At 38.9% G+C, this 16997-nt stretch overlaps 1 protein-coding gene across 1 annotated transcript; it reads right to left on the bottom strand.

Moving 5' to 3' along the window:
• Nucleotides 1-3078: 3078 nt before the first annotated feature.
• On the bottom strand, nt 3079-7051 carry NDUFA4 (NDUFA4 mitochondrial complex associated). Its single transcript, XM_058814919.1, has 4 exons — nt 6852-7051; nt 6147-6235; nt 5767-5827; nt 3079-3298 (listed from the first exon to the last, which is right to left on the bottom strand). Exons 1-4 carry the CDS (start codon nt 6894-6896, stop codon nt 3242-3244), a joined length of 252 nt encoding a protein of 83 aa, XP_058670902.1. The 5' UTR covers nt 6897-7051; the 3' UTR covers nt 3079-3241.
• Nucleotides 7052-16997: the final 9946 nt, after the last annotated feature.

The raw sequence follows: 16997 nt of genomic DNA on the forward strand, positions 1-16997 counted from the left end.
AGACAGTCTTAAGAAGCCTAAAGATCAGAGGAGGATATGAAATGATTTGAGCTTCACAGAAACTTCTCATGGCTAAATACTGATTTCAAGACTACTTCTAAGGAAAAGTGAATGGAACACAAGAGCAACAAGTCAACCAACTTCTGGATTTCAAAAGAGAGGACTGAAGAGTAAGTTTTGTATTAAGTAATATTTAAAAACCCTACTGTGGCAACAATGTTAATAAACACCTCTTTTCTGTAGTGGTCACAGACTTGTTGGGCTTCACTTTGTACTGAAGAAATGGTTCTACAGCTCATGCAGCTGCATCCATAGTAAGGCTGGCCAGTCAGTAGAAACAATAACTTTGTCTGCACTTGCACATCTCTAATTTTTTCAATTAGCTCACTCAAAATACATTTCTAAAATTCCTGTAATAACTTCTCAATCTTTCTTCCTGACAAAGTTTTAAAAGTGAGTCAGCATTAAACATACATTTCCTTATTTTAAAGGTCATTCAATTGTCACACTCCAAATTAACTTTAAAGGTAAAGCAGAGGTTGAAAACAGATCTGAAATGTATTCCTCAGATGACATTTGCCTATAAATCCTACAAAAAAATTAAATTATTCTTTTAATATCAGGCACGCCCTTCTAACTTCTTAGAGGCAGCTAGATATTTTATACTTTCCTTACTGCAGGCAAATAAATTTTTGAAGATGTTGTATAAAATATGTGTGCCTGTGCCAGAACAACAGAACCCTGTAAATTTTTCTATCCTAGATGGGCAGAATTAATTTCAGATTTAATCACCCTGCTGCATAATCATGATCACTGATAAGGAGGCACAGAATGACTCTGTTAACAGAAATCTGATACAAGCACAATGCTGTAGCATGCACAATGCTTTAATGCAAAAATAAGAGATGACTCTTCTGTATGTGACTCATGAAAAGGACATGAAGACGAAATCTACACTCACCATTCCAAAAAAAATGTGCCACAAACGAAATCAAGCAGCTGTATCCATCTCAGTTGAAATCTAAGATAGCAGAATATCAGCCTCTTTCAGATAACACATCTGCTCAACAAAATTACAAGCCATGACGTTAATGAAGGATTTAATTTTTCCTACTAAAGATGGGATTTCATTGTTTCATAAAAGTTAATAGCCAAAGGTAAATGTAAGACGTAACCCTAAGATTCCAAACTGCAGTCACTTCTTCATGGTGTTTTCAGGGAATTCCATCTTTGGCTTCATGAAGAAAGAGGTAGGTGATGGTTTTAAAGAAGCAGTTCTAAAGATCCTTGAGTATTTTAATGCAGACAAAATATTGCCAAGCTGGCTCTCTTTCAACAGCATGCTACAAAAGAAAGGGAGGGGGGGAGGGAAGGAAGGAAATGAAGGAAAGGTTATTATAATATTTATTACTTTTAAGTTTGGCAAATAATGGCAACTATTATCCACTATATTTAACATAGAACAGAAGTATACCCCTACAAGAAAAAGGAGGAAGTGTCCCCTCAGATTAATAACTTCTAGAATAATTAAACTTAGAAGACTTTAAGTTTTGTGTATTTTTAGGAGCAAGTATGCTGTAATAGGCAAAGACAAGTAACACTGAATTAATTGCTTTTTGTTTTTTAGTCTATCTGTATTTAAAGATTTAAATACCTTAAGCACTTGTTAAAATATATTTTTAATAAGCATTGAAGTGCCTTTATTAAGAAAGACATGAACCTCTGCTTTCATCAGCTGTGTACAAAAGGAATAACCTTTTCTCACCCAAGAATCAGATTTACTTCCTGAATATTGATCTTTCTAAATGTTCAGAGAATCTGTATTTGAAGGGATAAAATTCAAATGAACTGCCAGCTATCAAGTTATAAAATACACTTTCTGTTTTTACAACATACTTTTAAAATTGAACAAGTGTTGCAACAGTTCTATTTGGATCCAGAGAGGCACCATTCCCCAATGACACCTACAGGCTTTGCCCACCACTGTAACCATGCCTCTTGTCTTAACACACATTTTCTTATTCAGACTTCATGAGGGCCTTTCAAGCAAATGAAAACTGGGAGTGAATCCAGTGGTTCAGTTCATAACAAAAGGAAAATATGAACTGCTACCAAATAAACCACATCATTTTACCTACAAGGTCGTTCCATATAAAATATGAAGTCTTTGCAAATATCTGTTATTTTGCAATTACCACAGCATAGTCTTGCTTCTTCAAGTTCTTGCTGCTTGACTTGACTTTATTACTTGCAATAGTTGCTATAGTTATCTATATTCTTGGAGTCAACTTTAAGCAGAGAGTATCAAGAACAGCTGTACTCTGTCAGAGAGTCCAGAATTAGTACCCCTTATCCAAGGAAATAAAGCACAAAGAACCCCCCATAAGTTACAGACTTGAAAAGATATTTTCTTTTAGTCTCCCTATAGCAAGACTCAGCCAAGTACTAAAGTATAAAATTCTGCCCTTTCTAAAAGGTGTTTTTTGTTCTTACATAAATAGCTAATTATTTCCCAAAACCTGTACCCTCTTCTGCTACGTGCTTCCCTTCATTAAGGGGAAGCATTCATTTCCTGATCCACAGGAAACCATGACAATGTTTTGTAGAAATTTTTTTTTAAATATTGAAAATTGTCTTTCTGTTTATTAAAAAAAAAGCTGCTTAACTTGAAGAGAAAAAAGAAAGAAAAGAAACACAACCTTTTGGAGAGTTCAGTGTGGTTTTTTTCTTCCCTCCAGCAACATATGGCAACATCTGTTCCCTCCCTGATGGATAATGACTTGTTGGCATTGACTTTTCTGCAATCACAACTTCTTAAAAGGGCAAGTACATAAATTTAGGTATATTGAAAAAATGTATATGCATACATATAAATACATTCTTTCAAGTTCTTGAAGTTTGGTATAGCTGCATGGGTATGCAGTTATTTTTCTGAGATCAACACACTGAGCATAACTTCACACCAACTTTGATTTCTTGTAGAGGAAACATGAATTGGCTTTTGCTTATTGACAAACCATACAGCAGAAACTGGTAACAGGAGGATATTGTCATTTTGCAAAATGAAAGAGCAGACACTTCAAGTTTTAAACATTTATTAAGCCTCATCAAAACACTTTTAAACACATGACCTGGTGCTGTGTGAGGCAAATTTACTTATTTCCTGGATGATTAAACATGACACTTGTGCGAACAGCTTCCGGAAGACCTTTCTGTGCAGCTTATGGATATTGTTGTGTTTTCAGAAGTCAGGACGGTCCTTTTTGAGGCGACTGTAATCCATATTAACCGCGACAAACTAGGAAAGAGAAGGGAAAGAATATTAATTAAGAAGTTTGATTGCACATTTTCCCTGGTATTTACTAAAAATATACATCATTGAACTTACACCAGGAAACTGAAAACATTTTTTGAGTCTGTGAACCGGGCACTAATAAATAAACAAAAACCTTTGATAAACAGTAACTTTTTACTATTTATTCTATACCCAGTATTAGAAGCTCTGCATTTAAAATGAGTGGTCATGTCTTCCACTAGAAGAAACCAACAGTGTCTCCTCTTAACCCCCAGAATTAGAAGCCCATTCAGAGGAACTTTTTACAGTACTGATGAGTTTATCCATTTTGCTCAAAATCTATGGCTCCTGTATACTGAAGGCAAAAGCCAGCTTGCCATGTGGTGCAAAGCACAGTATCTGTGAACAGACAGTGGCACAAAGGAGCATTTAAAGCATTGCTACAAAAGCCAAGTTTGGCTTAGGTAGCTGCATCTAGAACTGCAAAGGATGACAAGGAGGAATTAAAGTCAGAATGGATCCTCTCACATGCTCAGTTTATACTATTATAATTGGATCCTGTTACAAGCAATCCAGAACAACCCAAAAAGTGATGGACGACAATGAGTTTACTAACTCATATGCATGAGAGACTAACTGCAGACAAACTGCCTATTTTGGCATCCCAGCCTGACTTGACAGCAAGCATGTGATAGCACAGTTTTTCTAAAAAAACCAAAAAGATGAAAAGCACATAACTATAATTTTGATTATTTTTAGTTACACCCAATTTTTAATATTTTTAAATTTTCTTAAAGAAAACACAACAGCCTACAGCACATTCAAATTACTGCTTTGTCTGCAACTCCTACAGTAATGCTCAGGTCATCAATTCTTTTCTTTGGAAGAAGAGGGAGGAAGTTAATATGACAAAGAGAAGTTTACAATAGAAAAAAAATCCCACCAAAAGCAAGACTTGTATTGCAAGAACTTTTTACTAAAGTCATCCTCAAATTAGAATATATGTCCTTTTCATCTCCCACAAGGCAGATTTGGAAAAAATGTCCCCAATGATTCTCACACCCAAATATGGCAAACACTGAGGCTGTGTTTGTATGTTAAGGCAGAAGGGGAATGCCACACAAGTCATGCAGTCTTTAAAAGAATTTGTGCTGTGCACTATGCAGGATTTGCCAAGTTTAGATATTTACAAACCAGCAACATTCCAGAACTGGCAATGAAAACAAAGAATGAAATTTTATTTTTGGACTTTTAAGGGAACTGCAACCTGTCTTATTTTGTAAGTGTGGGATTTTTCTACTTATTTCAATGATTGGCGTAGTAGTATATGGTACCAAACAAGACACTAGCTTAGAAAACACAGTAGGTTTGCTTTTTTTGAAGCTTGAAAATAATCTTAAAATATTTTTAACAGCAATCAAGTAACATAGCACTTCTGTAAAGCATGATTAAAACATGATTCATGTCCAGAGAAGGACAATAAAGCTGGTGAAAGGTATAGAGAGTAAATCAAATGAGGGGTTATCTGAGAGAGCTGCTGCTGTTTAGCCTGGAGAACAGGAAGCTCAGGGGAGGCTGTCACTCTCTACAGCTCCCTGAAAAGAGGATGTAGCCAGGTAGGGGTTGGCTTCTTCTCCCAGGCAACCAGCAACAGGACAAGAGGAGGTTCATGTTGGACCTCAGGAAGAATTTCTGCACTGGAAGGATTGTCATACATTGAAACAGATTGCCCTGGGTGGGGGTAGAGTAACCATCTCTGCAAGTGTGGAAGAAATGACTGGACATGGCACTTAGTGCTATGGTCTAGTTGACAACATGGTGTTCAGTCAAAGGTTCAACTCAATAACCTTGATGGTCTTTTCCAACATAAATGAGTCTACGATTTCAGAACACCTGTAAACTACCAAAAGTGTCAGACATCTTTGCACGCTTCCTCATTAGTTCAATGAAATTAGCTGAATATCAGCTAAGGAACATTTATATTGCATCCAATTACTTACTGGATATTAATTTTGTTAACATTGTTTTGTTTTCAAAAAATCAAGACCTGCAGACCTGAACTCATGGTTACATTAAACACTGACATTTTCCTGCACTGCTTCTCATGAGTAAAGGCCAACAGCTTAGAAAACTGTAGTTCAGTTCTTCTGGGGTTTTGTCCTTCTCCCTGTGGTTTATTTCTGAGCATTAAGAGCCAGTAAATTCTTTCTCTCACTTATAGTTTCTCTTTTCCTTACAGTGCAATAAATATGACTATTTTCATACATTCGCCTTTCACCCCATTATCAACCACCATTAGGAGAGTTTTAAACCTCAAACTCAGCCATCTCTGTTCAGAGTTCTAGAGACAAATGCTGCACAAAAGGAATGCATCACTCATCCAACTACTTTCCCATATAATCAAACATCCTATAGCAGTAGGCTACACCTCTAATATGATGCTTCCTGCAAATCTGTATTTCGCATTTTACCTTGTACTGGTCATTGGGAGCCATTTTGTTCCAAGGTTCTGGGTTATTTTTCTTGTCCCAGCTATTGAGAGAAATGCAAGATGTGAGAGAATATTAACACTATCTTCAAATTGCAAAAAAAAAAGAAGTATGTACTGTGGTTATTAGGTCATCGAATCACCCATCCAAGCAAGTTTCCGCAGAAAAAGGCACTGTCCTTTGTCAGCAGTCTCTAGGTATCATGGTAAACAAAGAGATCTCCAAATCAAGGAAAGCTCCACACACCTAATGCCAGGTGATACTGGACCAAGACTTAAGTTGTCCAGAAACACAAAACCCAAGGCAGTGGAGAGTGACATATGCAGCATGAGGACTGGCACTGGGAATTACTGAATACATACCTGACGTCAGGGTTGAACATTGCCAAACGCATCAGATACAGGCTTGCACCAACACCTCCAGATCCAATGATCACAAACAGAGGGATCAACTGGAATAACAACACAAAAAAAATTAAGTATCATCCTGCAATATAGCAAAATAGTATTGATACACAGCACTCCTGGCATCAGCTATGGCAGGCTAAAGAACAATCTTACGGATTTTACAAACACGTGGCCCTCTAAACCCCTGGGATAAGTTCCCTTTTCGCAAGGTATCCCTGGGGTCATTGAAGAACTAGCAGCTATGAAGAGGCAGGGATGAGAAAAACAGTCCTACAACAGAGACGCCAAAACAAACCAAAAATTCCGTTACATCGCGTTTCTGCAACAGACAACCGTCCCTTACCGCCAAAATGGCCCCTACCGTCTGTGCTCGGATAACAAAACCAAAAACACGACAGGGCGAGAGTGGGGGGAAATGGTGGGCAAGAAGATCGGAAAAGGCCACCTCAAGCCTTGCAGCACGAGCAAGGCCGCAGAAACCGGTGGATCAAAGGGACCTGGCCGTGTCTGCTCGGCCAGCTCCGGGCAGTCCAGGGGTTCGACACGCACAGGAATGCCAGAGACGGATGGGCCAGGAGGAGGCGACCGGCGCGGCCGGGGACACCGAGCCACGGCAGAGAAGGGCGGGCGCGGGGCCGGGTATCGGGTTCAGGTACTCACGGCCGGGTGCTTCTTCGCGTGGGTGAGGATGGTGCTCAGCACCATGGCGGCGGTGTCGGGGTGGTGGTGGTTTGGTGGGTGCGGGCGAAGGTCTCGCTCTCTGCGGGCTCCGCAGCGCTGCCTCCCCCTTCAGCCACCGAGCCCCAATGTCACCGAGGCCCCCGCCGCGGCAGGTGCCGCCGCCGCAGCCCGGATGTAGCAGCTCTGGCGTTCGCCTGCGCGCCCTCCGCCGACTCGCACCGGCCGCCGCGCGTAGCGGAGCCCCGCGCCGGCCCCGGCACGCTCCCCGGCCCGTGTGACCCCCGCGTTAGCGCGGCCCCGTCTCGCCGGCAGCGCGGGCACCGCGGGCGGCGGCAGGCACCGACCCGGGCACCCCGGGGCAGCCGGGCAGCGCCGCCCCACGCCGGCCCCTGCCGCGCGGGCAGCGCCTGCGCCCGGGTAGCGCCTGCGCCCGGGATGCCCGCGGCAGGCAGGGCCCGGGAGCCGCGGCCGCCCGGCGCGGAGGGTCACCCGCCTGCTGCCCCTGTCACAGAACGGGACAGGTTGGAAGGGACCTCAGTGGGTCATCTGGTCCTCCCTGCCGAGCAGGGTCATCCTAGAGCACATGGCACAAGATTGCATCTCGACGGGTCTGGAATATCTCTCGTGAAAGAGATTCCACAACTGCTCTGGACAGTCTGTTCCAGTGTGTGGTCAACTGCACAGTAAAAAAGTTTTTCCTCGTATTCAGGTGGAACTTCCTGTGCATCGGTTTCTTCCCGTTACTTTATATCCCATTGCTTGGCACTACCAAGGAGAGCCTGGCTCCATCCTCTAGATATCCCTTATAGACGTCAATTAAGTTCCCTTTCAGTCATTCTGTTTTGAGGCTGAACAGGCCCAGCTCTCCCAGCCTTTCCTCTTAAGAGACGTGCTCCCCTAATTGTCCTCAATAACCCTCCACAAGACTCATTCCAGGAGCGACCTGTCTTCTACTGAGGAGCCCAGAACTGGACACAGCATTCCAGGTGCAGCCCTCGCCAGGGCTGAATAGAGGGGCGGGATCCTGTCCCTCAGCCTGCTGGCAATGCTGTTCCTAATGCACGCCGGCATACCGCTGGTCTCCTTGGCCGCCTGGGCACGCTGCTGCCTCATGGACAGCTCGTTGTCCACCAGGACTTTCTTGGTGCTGCCCTCACACCGCCCAAGAGCTGCTGCCTCTTGGGGCAGAGCCTGCCATGGCCTCGTGAGGCGCCTGCCTGCTCCCTTCTCTGCAGCCATGGGTACCTGCACGCCTGTGTCTGCCCTCAGCTGGGCTCCCTTCACAGGGCCTGAGCACTCACCAACCTGGGTTAAAACTCGAAAGGGTGGTTTAAAGGTGAGGCAAAACAGTTAGGTTTTTGGTGTTTTTTTTTTTTTTTTTTTTTTTTTTTTTTTTTTTTTTTTTTTTTTTTTTTTTTTTTTCAGATTGCCAGAGTTTAACCTGGATCACAGCTAAGTTCAGGAGCTTGTACAAATGGATTTGACAAGTCATTGTGTGTCACAAGAAAAAAAATAGTTTTAACAATGTTATCTTTGGAGCAATGCAATTCTTTTGCTTGTCTCCTTCTTTTGTTTCAGAGTTCATAAACAGAAAAAATGTATAGTTGGTGTGCTCCAGGAGTCTGTTACTCTGTTCCAGTCTTCATTATGTCACGACAACAGTACTTTTCCATTTTTTTTAATGGAAAGAATATTTTGCCTATGTTAAAACTATGAAAATAATACTATTGCTGCTATTCTTCTATAAAAGAGAAATGCATGAAAGAGTAACTTGGAAGGTTACAGTGCTGCCTTTCTAGCAGAGTAGTTGAACTTTTCACCATATACCTGGATTGCAGGAGATGCCAGTTGCTGCAGGAAAACCAGGGAGCAACCAAAGGGTAGATGGATAACCAGAAACTGGGGCTGCTCAGCAAACCTCTGCTCAGACTGCAAGAGTCTGCTTCCTTATGCACAGCCAACATATGGCTAAGTGGGAAAATTTGGAGACTACAAGTATCCTGTTTCTACACTACTAAGGGAAGAGCATCAGAGGTGCATTATTTCCACTAGGCTATGTCTTGAACACATATTTTTAGGAAAGACATTATGATTTTTATATGCTTTTCAGTATAATTTTTTTCACAGTGATTTATAGTTTTTCCTGTCCTATGCTTTTATGAATTTAAAGTGGTGTAGTACCTGATCAATTTGCAACATTTGTCATGTATTTCATGGGCTTTCATAAATTTTTGTCATTTTGTATGTCAGCTTTTATTGCCTAGGTCTGTATGGCTCAGCTGTTTTGTTGTTCATATACATGCCTTATTATTTATAACACCTGGAATTTTGGGTACGGGAATGCATTTTGCAGACATAAAAAAATTACAGTTTAAAAACAATCAGAAATCAGATATTTTCATTCTAATTTTGAAAATTGCAAGTTAATATTTTTAAATTTCACACAATGCGGCACTGCTAAAAATGCAAACCCTCACTTGCATCACTTGGCAAAATACAGAGTATAAACTCAAAGTACCTCATGGCATCTTGATGATGGATCCGTGGTTCTGAGAAATACCTACTCAGCTGCCAAGTTTGAGTGCTTGTACTATGCTATGGTTATATAAATTGTATGGGTCAATTTATAGTAATGCTGTCAATAGATTAGCCATACTTGAAGATTAGCAATTTTCTGTGACTTATCAACCCTTTCCCAGAAAGACAGTGAAACACTGGATAAAGGTGGATAATTTTGCCACTCTCTTATCTGTCACTTAGCTACACAAGCTGAAAGTAAACACATTTATTCCTTCTTAAGGTTTTGTACCTTTATGTTCACACCTGACAATTAAATTTATTAATAATAAATTTATTATTAATAAATTTAATAAATTTATTAAATTATTTATGTCTTTACTTAGACATGTTGCTTCCTTTAATCTAAGTAAAGTTATTTTTGTGTAGATTTTTGCTTTTTAAATAAGTGGATGCATAAATGCTTCAGGTAGTTTGGCAAGATTTTGTGATGAACCAGCCCATTAAGAACTAGGGGCTAAACGTGCAGTAGTGCTCAGCACTGCTCAAAAATCAAGTCCTCAGGTTATTCTGATGCTTTGTCATTTATTTTTTCCTCTTGTCTATTGTTCTCCTGTACAGCCTCACGTCATGGCTTCTGTCTCCCACTGTCCCTCCTTGATTGTCACTGTACCTTGTTCCTGTGCTTAGGCTCATTTGAGCTTTTGACTTCTGAAACTTTTCTTCTATTCCAGATGATTTGTTTTAGTTTTTGGTGGTCTTCCTGTTTCTAAAGTCTTAATTCCTCAAACCTTACCTGCCAATATGAATTGATTCATAGAAATCTGCAGATTTCTAATCTGTTTAACAAGTATGGTATGTCTCATTTTTCTTAGTTTAAGGCAACTGATTTTAGCCACAAATGTAATCAAGTCTGATCTCCCGAAGAACAAGAATCAGATAATAAAATCAGGTTACTTGAAGAATTGCACTTTTAAGGTTTGACAAAGTCAGTTCATTAAAAAAAAGGACAAAATTATAGTCAATTTGAAGTTACTTATTTTACTTGGAGGAAAATAGGAAGGAAAGATTAGTAGATTTGGAGATGTTCCAACTGGTTAGTGCTCAAGAAACTAAATTCATTGTGAATTGTCCTATAGCATCAGGACATTTCTCTGTTAATCTGAACAATAAACTGAGGATTTCTGTAGGCCTCACCAGATTTTTTAAAAAGGCAAAGACTTCTAATGTTCTTAGCAGAGAAAAGGAATTCTAGGAGAACAAAATATATTAAAAACCCTCAAAAATATGTAAAAATGTAAAGCGTAGCTTACCTGTGATAAATACACAGGGATTTTTGTGATTTTATTTTATTTTACTGTTTTTATTTTATTTTTACTGTCTGTTCCCTCTGTTGTACATACTTATATTCCTTTCTCTGTACTTAGCAGGAGGCAACAGCAGAACAGGATCTATGTGTGCAGACCTCTGCCAAGCCCATTGGGGTGACATCTTCCTTAACATCTGACTCATATTTGGGCTCTAACTCTGAAATGGAATGGCTGCATATTCTGTTCTTGCATGCTTGGTCTAGTGGCCATAAGGAGACATGGGGGACATGGATGGATGGATAAAGGCACTAACATTTGAATATAGCAGTTTGTGATAAAATCTTCCATTAAGTGTAAACATTGCAATTGTTCTGAAAAAAAAAGGCTTAAGAATTTCATAATGTTAGTTAATTGAAATGCTATGCTTATAGGAAAGAAAAAGTAGAAAGAAAAAAATTAAGATTAGAAACAAGATTTTTTTTTTAAACTGCAACAAAAATATGTCTAGCATTTAAGAAACTACGGTGAAAGGAAGCAAACTACTGGAAATTTGAAAACTAACAGCACAAGGGATATAACAAAGAAGAAATTAAAAATTATTGGTACTGAGATATAGTATGGAAATATTCTACTTCTCTCATTTATGTCTGTCAAAAATATGTATTGATAAAGGTTCCTGTCTCCATATATCCATTAAAAGTGCACAAAATAAAGGACAGGGCAAAAGAATAATAGCCAATAATCAAATACTTAAATTAATTGTGGTCCTTGTTGTTGCTTACTTTCTAGGTTCAAAATAGCAAACGAAAACAGCTGATGTTTATATTTAAAATATACTTTGTTTTAAGTTATATAATCTGCCAAAACTTAGGATGCAGAAATACAGGCCTCACACAGCTTTCACCCAACTGGATGGCTTGAATGTGACCAGAAGACTGCAAAAAATTACTGGAATGGTCCCCCTAAAAACTACACTGATCCAGTACCCTTTTACAGATAATCTCTTTCATGGAATTGCATCCATAAATGGTATTTCCCTGTAAGCTTATCTTGTGTTTGATTTAAAAAACTATCTGGACTCTAAAAATAAAAGATGAGTTTAATGGATCAATAGAAATTCCAAATCTTCACTAAAAATGTAAGCAGGACTGGTACCTGAAACTCTTTTTAACTAGATGCTGCTTCAACTATTCAGCAACAGCTTACTGGAGGTAAATTAAAGGTGCTTCTAGTTCCTGTCATTGTCTCAAGGCTTTTGATCTTTCATCTTAATACAGAAGGTTTAAGTATGCTTTTTAGTTTCTGCTATGGAGTAAGGAGCAACATGCTTGAGTAATGGTTCAGGACCATTCTGGGTAATTTCTTCTACATATGCTGGAGAAGAAATAGATAGTTCTTATGAGTCCTCTGCTCTCATTTTCAAAACTTAAGCTGGCCTTTGGTTCATCTTTTGTTTGCTCATAGTTTTAGCAAAATGTACTCTCATCTCAGCTGGTGGGGTTTTTTTGGTAGTTTTTTGGTGGTTTTTTGTTTTGTTTTGTTAAATGCTGGGAATCTATCCAACTGAGACAAGTCATGGATTTCCAGGTCTGGCATGACAGTGTGAGTGACACTAATAAAAACTATCATATTTCATCAGCTATTGGCTAATGATTTCTAAAACTTTGATCAGGGTTAGCTCTTTGATTAAAGCTGTTCTCCTTTGCCAGAAAATAATAGTTTGGTCTTGACAGCCCTTTCCAGGACGTAGTGCTGCTTAGGAGAAACTGCTGCAGATGCCACAGGAGTGACTCAGACAATCTGGGAACAGAGCGAACTGCTTACAGGCAGCTTCTGAAATGTAGAAATACACACACACACAGATACAGAAAGTATAATTGTGCAGCAGGAATGATACATGAGGTCACAAATTCACTATACATTCCAAATATTAAAGAGAACAATATAGTATTAACAAAGAAACATGAAAACTGCATGTTTATAAAGTATAGTCTTATTGCTGTGGGACTATCTGCAAAAGCTGTGCCAACAAAGGATTATGCAGTTAGAAAAGAATAAATAGATTTTGTATTCTAATTTATTTTCCTGTATTTTTTAATGCCATGGAGAAAGCCAGTACTTTTAAAGGAACCACAATTTGTAGAAAGAATAAGGCTTCGAAATCTAACAGTTTCAATAAGCCAAAACTTGTTCTCATTTACGACAGTGATAGAGCCTTTAGAGGACAGGATGAGACATAATTCTGATCAAGCTATTTTCCACAAACCTAGGCTGGAGAAAAATCTCATCTGTCTTCCACTAACAAGAGCTGCATGCTTTTGGTTTATCTATGGACAGGGTAACAAGGGATTCTTGCAATTTAAGAACAGGACAGATACTGCTATTTTGGAAGTAAGGATGTTATTCATGTACATTATTTGCCACTCTTTTCTGCTGTATGTTTAGAAGGAGGTTAGTATTTACAAACTAGACAGGATTACTGAGTAAATATCACTATAGAATGTTTTTCAGGTAGTTGAGAAATCCAGTATGTTTTATGCATTGCAGCAAGAAGAGATAATAATTCCAGCTGCTAATACCAGATGACAGAATTATTATTGATTACTTTAGGAGTCTTTGGATCATGTTGCAGATCCTGGCACTGTTGGGTAGCACAGAGCCATCTGAAAAGGATGGGTGTGGAGTGTGTTTTGCATGTGTTTCAGTGAGTGACAATGCACTGGGGGTAATGCATTCTATTAGAAATGCAAAAGTTAGGAGTTTAGTTTAAGCAAGTTTGCTTCTGAAATCAGTAGAAAGATATGGGTGGTTCCCAGAGGCAATCCAAGGTAGAATTAGGATAAATCACTCTTTCAGGAAGTCATATTTGGCCTTTGCCAAAATCACTGGAGATAAAAGCTGATGCACAGGGATAGACTTCTATTGCATTTGAGAAGATGTTTCTGGGTAAATCTCATGCTTACATTATGCTTCAGAGCAAACCCAAGATATCTGCAGTATCCTGATATGAACCTGGGGAGACTTGGAGTGCTTGTGCAGAACATCTAATAATATCTGTTTCTTGCTATTTTCACATGGTTTGTGCTGTGCAAAAACATTGGTTTTAGGGTTCCTCCTATGAGGGCTATGACATCAGACACTGCAATGGCTGATGAGTTTTGTAAGAGGCCTGATTTTACAGACATGGCATATAACTGGGGAAAAGCAATTGGTTAGCAATGTTAGCAATGGTTTAAACCTTTCTGTGGCTTTGCCAGATGAAGTATAATTTGGACATAAACAAAATTGGCATGGGAGGGCTGTGACAAGTTCTTGTAAAGAAGCTCTAAGCCATTGTTTTTTTTCAATATCTCAAATTATTACGTTTTTTTGAATGGTTAGTACTTTATGCAGATAATTTCTGGCATAGTGGAACATGAAATCCAGCTTGTCTCCTTTCTGGGTAAATAATAAATAAATAAATAAATAAATATGCTGTACTCTCTCTATTTGGGAGAAGGAAGATAGACCATGTTTCAGCCTGGATGCAAATTCAAGTGCTGCATCCACATATTTTGAAGAATGACATTTTTTGTCTATGCTTTTGTCTAGATTAGTATAAAACTTAATGTTCTAATCTTAAGAATACAAAGTATCCCAATATCTCTCCTTAATAAATATATCAAAAAGTGCATGAAAGTAATTTTTCTGGTTATTCTTGAGTTTTACTTACTCTTTTTTGAAACTCCTACTTGGTTAAAAATGTGTGATGTACCACTTATCGAGAAGTAGTATTTCCATACTATCCTTTCTTTAAATACAGCTTCATTTCAATGTAGGAAATTGTGTTATTATATTTATGGGAAAAGGATAATAATGTGCTTTGATGTCGGACTGAGCTCATCCTTCTCCTTTGAATAATGTATACAGCATATCTGTAAGATTCACATTGTGTGATTGCATGAAATATATAACTGTAATCAGACTTCTGAGCAGGAATTTATTTTATTTGAACAGCAGACTGCTGACTGAAATGAAAATTATGTGAAGGGGAAAACTACAGCATGTCTTGATATTTCTTCTTGTGTGTACTAAGCCATCAAAATTTTTCTTTGGGAACGGGCAGAACATAAGAGTTAGCATATTTAACTACAAAGGAGTTTCATAGCACACTTTTTTTTTTCTGTAAAAAGCTGTTTTCTCCTTACATTACACAAGAAATCAGATTAAAGACAACAGAATATTTTGTTTGTTTATTGCTGGTTTCAGAACATATGTGGTCCAGAACAGTTGACTCCTGTCTTTCACTAACCTATTTATTTGTAACCTGACAAACTTACAAGCTTGTATACTTTGAGATGTTACTCCATTGGTGCTGTCTTTGCCCATCTGTTTTTCCACTTTGGGACTTGCCCTGAAGAAACACCTCTTTCAGGCTGCCTTCCTACTTAAGGAGACATAAACAGAATAGTAACACTATGTGAAAGAACTGTCTTAACAAACACATGTAGTACCCTTTAGAGGACAGGATGAGACATAATTCTGATCAAGCTATTTTCCACAAACCTAGGCTGGAGAAAAATCTCATCCAAGCACCCAATACTTTTGACTTTTCTCAGTGGAATGCAGAACAGATGCAGATGAAATTAATAAATTTTAAAACCTGGTATCTTCTGCAAGCATAATTTAAAAATGCTGGAGCTCTAAAAAGTAATAAACTTGTCAAAAATATAGGGATATATTTATACAACCTCTTCTCAGCAGAAACATTAACTAATTTAAAAAAAAATCCTGCAAGAGGCCAGTCTGGAGATGAACTATTTTTTTAAAACTAAAATAAATAAGTCCTTACAAGAACAATCTGTCTAATCAAACTTGAATTCAGTATATTTGTTGTTTCATTAAAAGTTGGCCAAATTGAAATAACTTGTGATTTTCAAATCAGGACATTCCAGTGCAATGAGTCTTAAAAGAAGTAATCCACATTGCATTTTTAAATAAACAAATCAGTACAGTGGGAATTTTTGCTCCATGTCTCTACGTCTCTGCTCTCCTATTTGATTTGGAAGGGGAAGTAGAATGGTTTTCACAGTTGTATTTTTTTAGATTGATTTGCTGGTATACAGTTTCATGACTGCAGAATCTGGAAGAGAAAGAAGAATCATTTGAGGAGCAGTAGAAAAGACTGCATTGTGAGTTTTACAAATCATTTTTCTTTAGAGCCACCTTGAGTCACAGAATGCAAATAAATAATAGTGAGAACACGGACAGGTATGCTTTTATTAAATGGAACAGTAAAAGATGCAATGAATTGCTTAGGCCAAAGTGACACAGTCATTTTAATTCACAGTAAGCTGAAAGTGCTACTTGGAGGTAGTTTTATCTATCCTTTGACCTTGGATGCTCATGTTTCAGCACCAGTTCACATAAGGCTGTGCAAAAGAGATGAACAAAAAGGTTTTATCTGGACCAGTTCCAGGTCAGTGCTAATTGCAAATGTAAAGGACATAATTGCAGGAAACATGCAGGAGAAGTGAATGGGAGGGGGTGATGGGGTTGTGTTGTCTCACTGCAGGCCTGACTGGTCTGCCCGTGGAGCTGCCAGCAGCTCTGTCACCTGATCTGACATGGGCTGCTCTCGCCCTGGGCACTCCTGGCTGCTTCCCTCTCATGTTCCTGACCCTGTGTCCCTGCCCCTGGCTTGCACTGGATCACTTGGTCTTAGACCCACAGGGCTCCTTGGTAGGGTCAGATCTCAAACTGGCTCAGTGTGTGGTTTGATAATTGCAAAATTTGGTATCAGTGAATGGGAGGAGGCCATGGGGTCACGTTGTGAGAATGGAAGATACCAGACTTCATATGAAACTGCACCCTGCCATCATTGGGACTAAGAAGACATCTTTGTGGCTGGACATTCTCATTAAAAAAAAAAAAAATCATGCCAGTGTAAGTGAAAAGAACCTTTCTATTTTAATTTTTACAGAATTTTTAAAGTCTGAAAAATAATTAAAGCAATCTGGAAATCAATTCCGTTCCCTATAATTGTCATGGTTACTAAATCTGTAAAAGCATAAAAATTATCTTTGCTATAGGATGTTATTTAGCATGAAAGTATCTTCATGGAAGAATGGAGTAGATTCTTATTGCTATAAGTCTTGTCCAAGTTTGGGACTGGCGATGTTCATGTCTCTTCAGGATTTCTGCGTAATAAACTGTCACCGACATCTTTTTGTGAAAATCCTTTCTTAGGATTTTTTTCCCTTCTGAGAAGCTGAGGCCTCAGAAACAAAATGTAAACAATGTTTGTCTGCTGCTGTGG

The sequence above is a fragment of the Ammospiza caudacuta genome, chromosome 1, assembly GCF_027887145.1.
Source record: "Ammospiza caudacuta isolate bAmmCau1 chromosome 1, bAmmCau1.pri, whole genome shotgun sequence".
In the NCBI taxonomy this organism is placed as follows: domain Eukaryota; kingdom Metazoa; phylum Chordata; class Aves; order Passeriformes; family Passerellidae; genus Ammospiza; species Ammospiza caudacuta.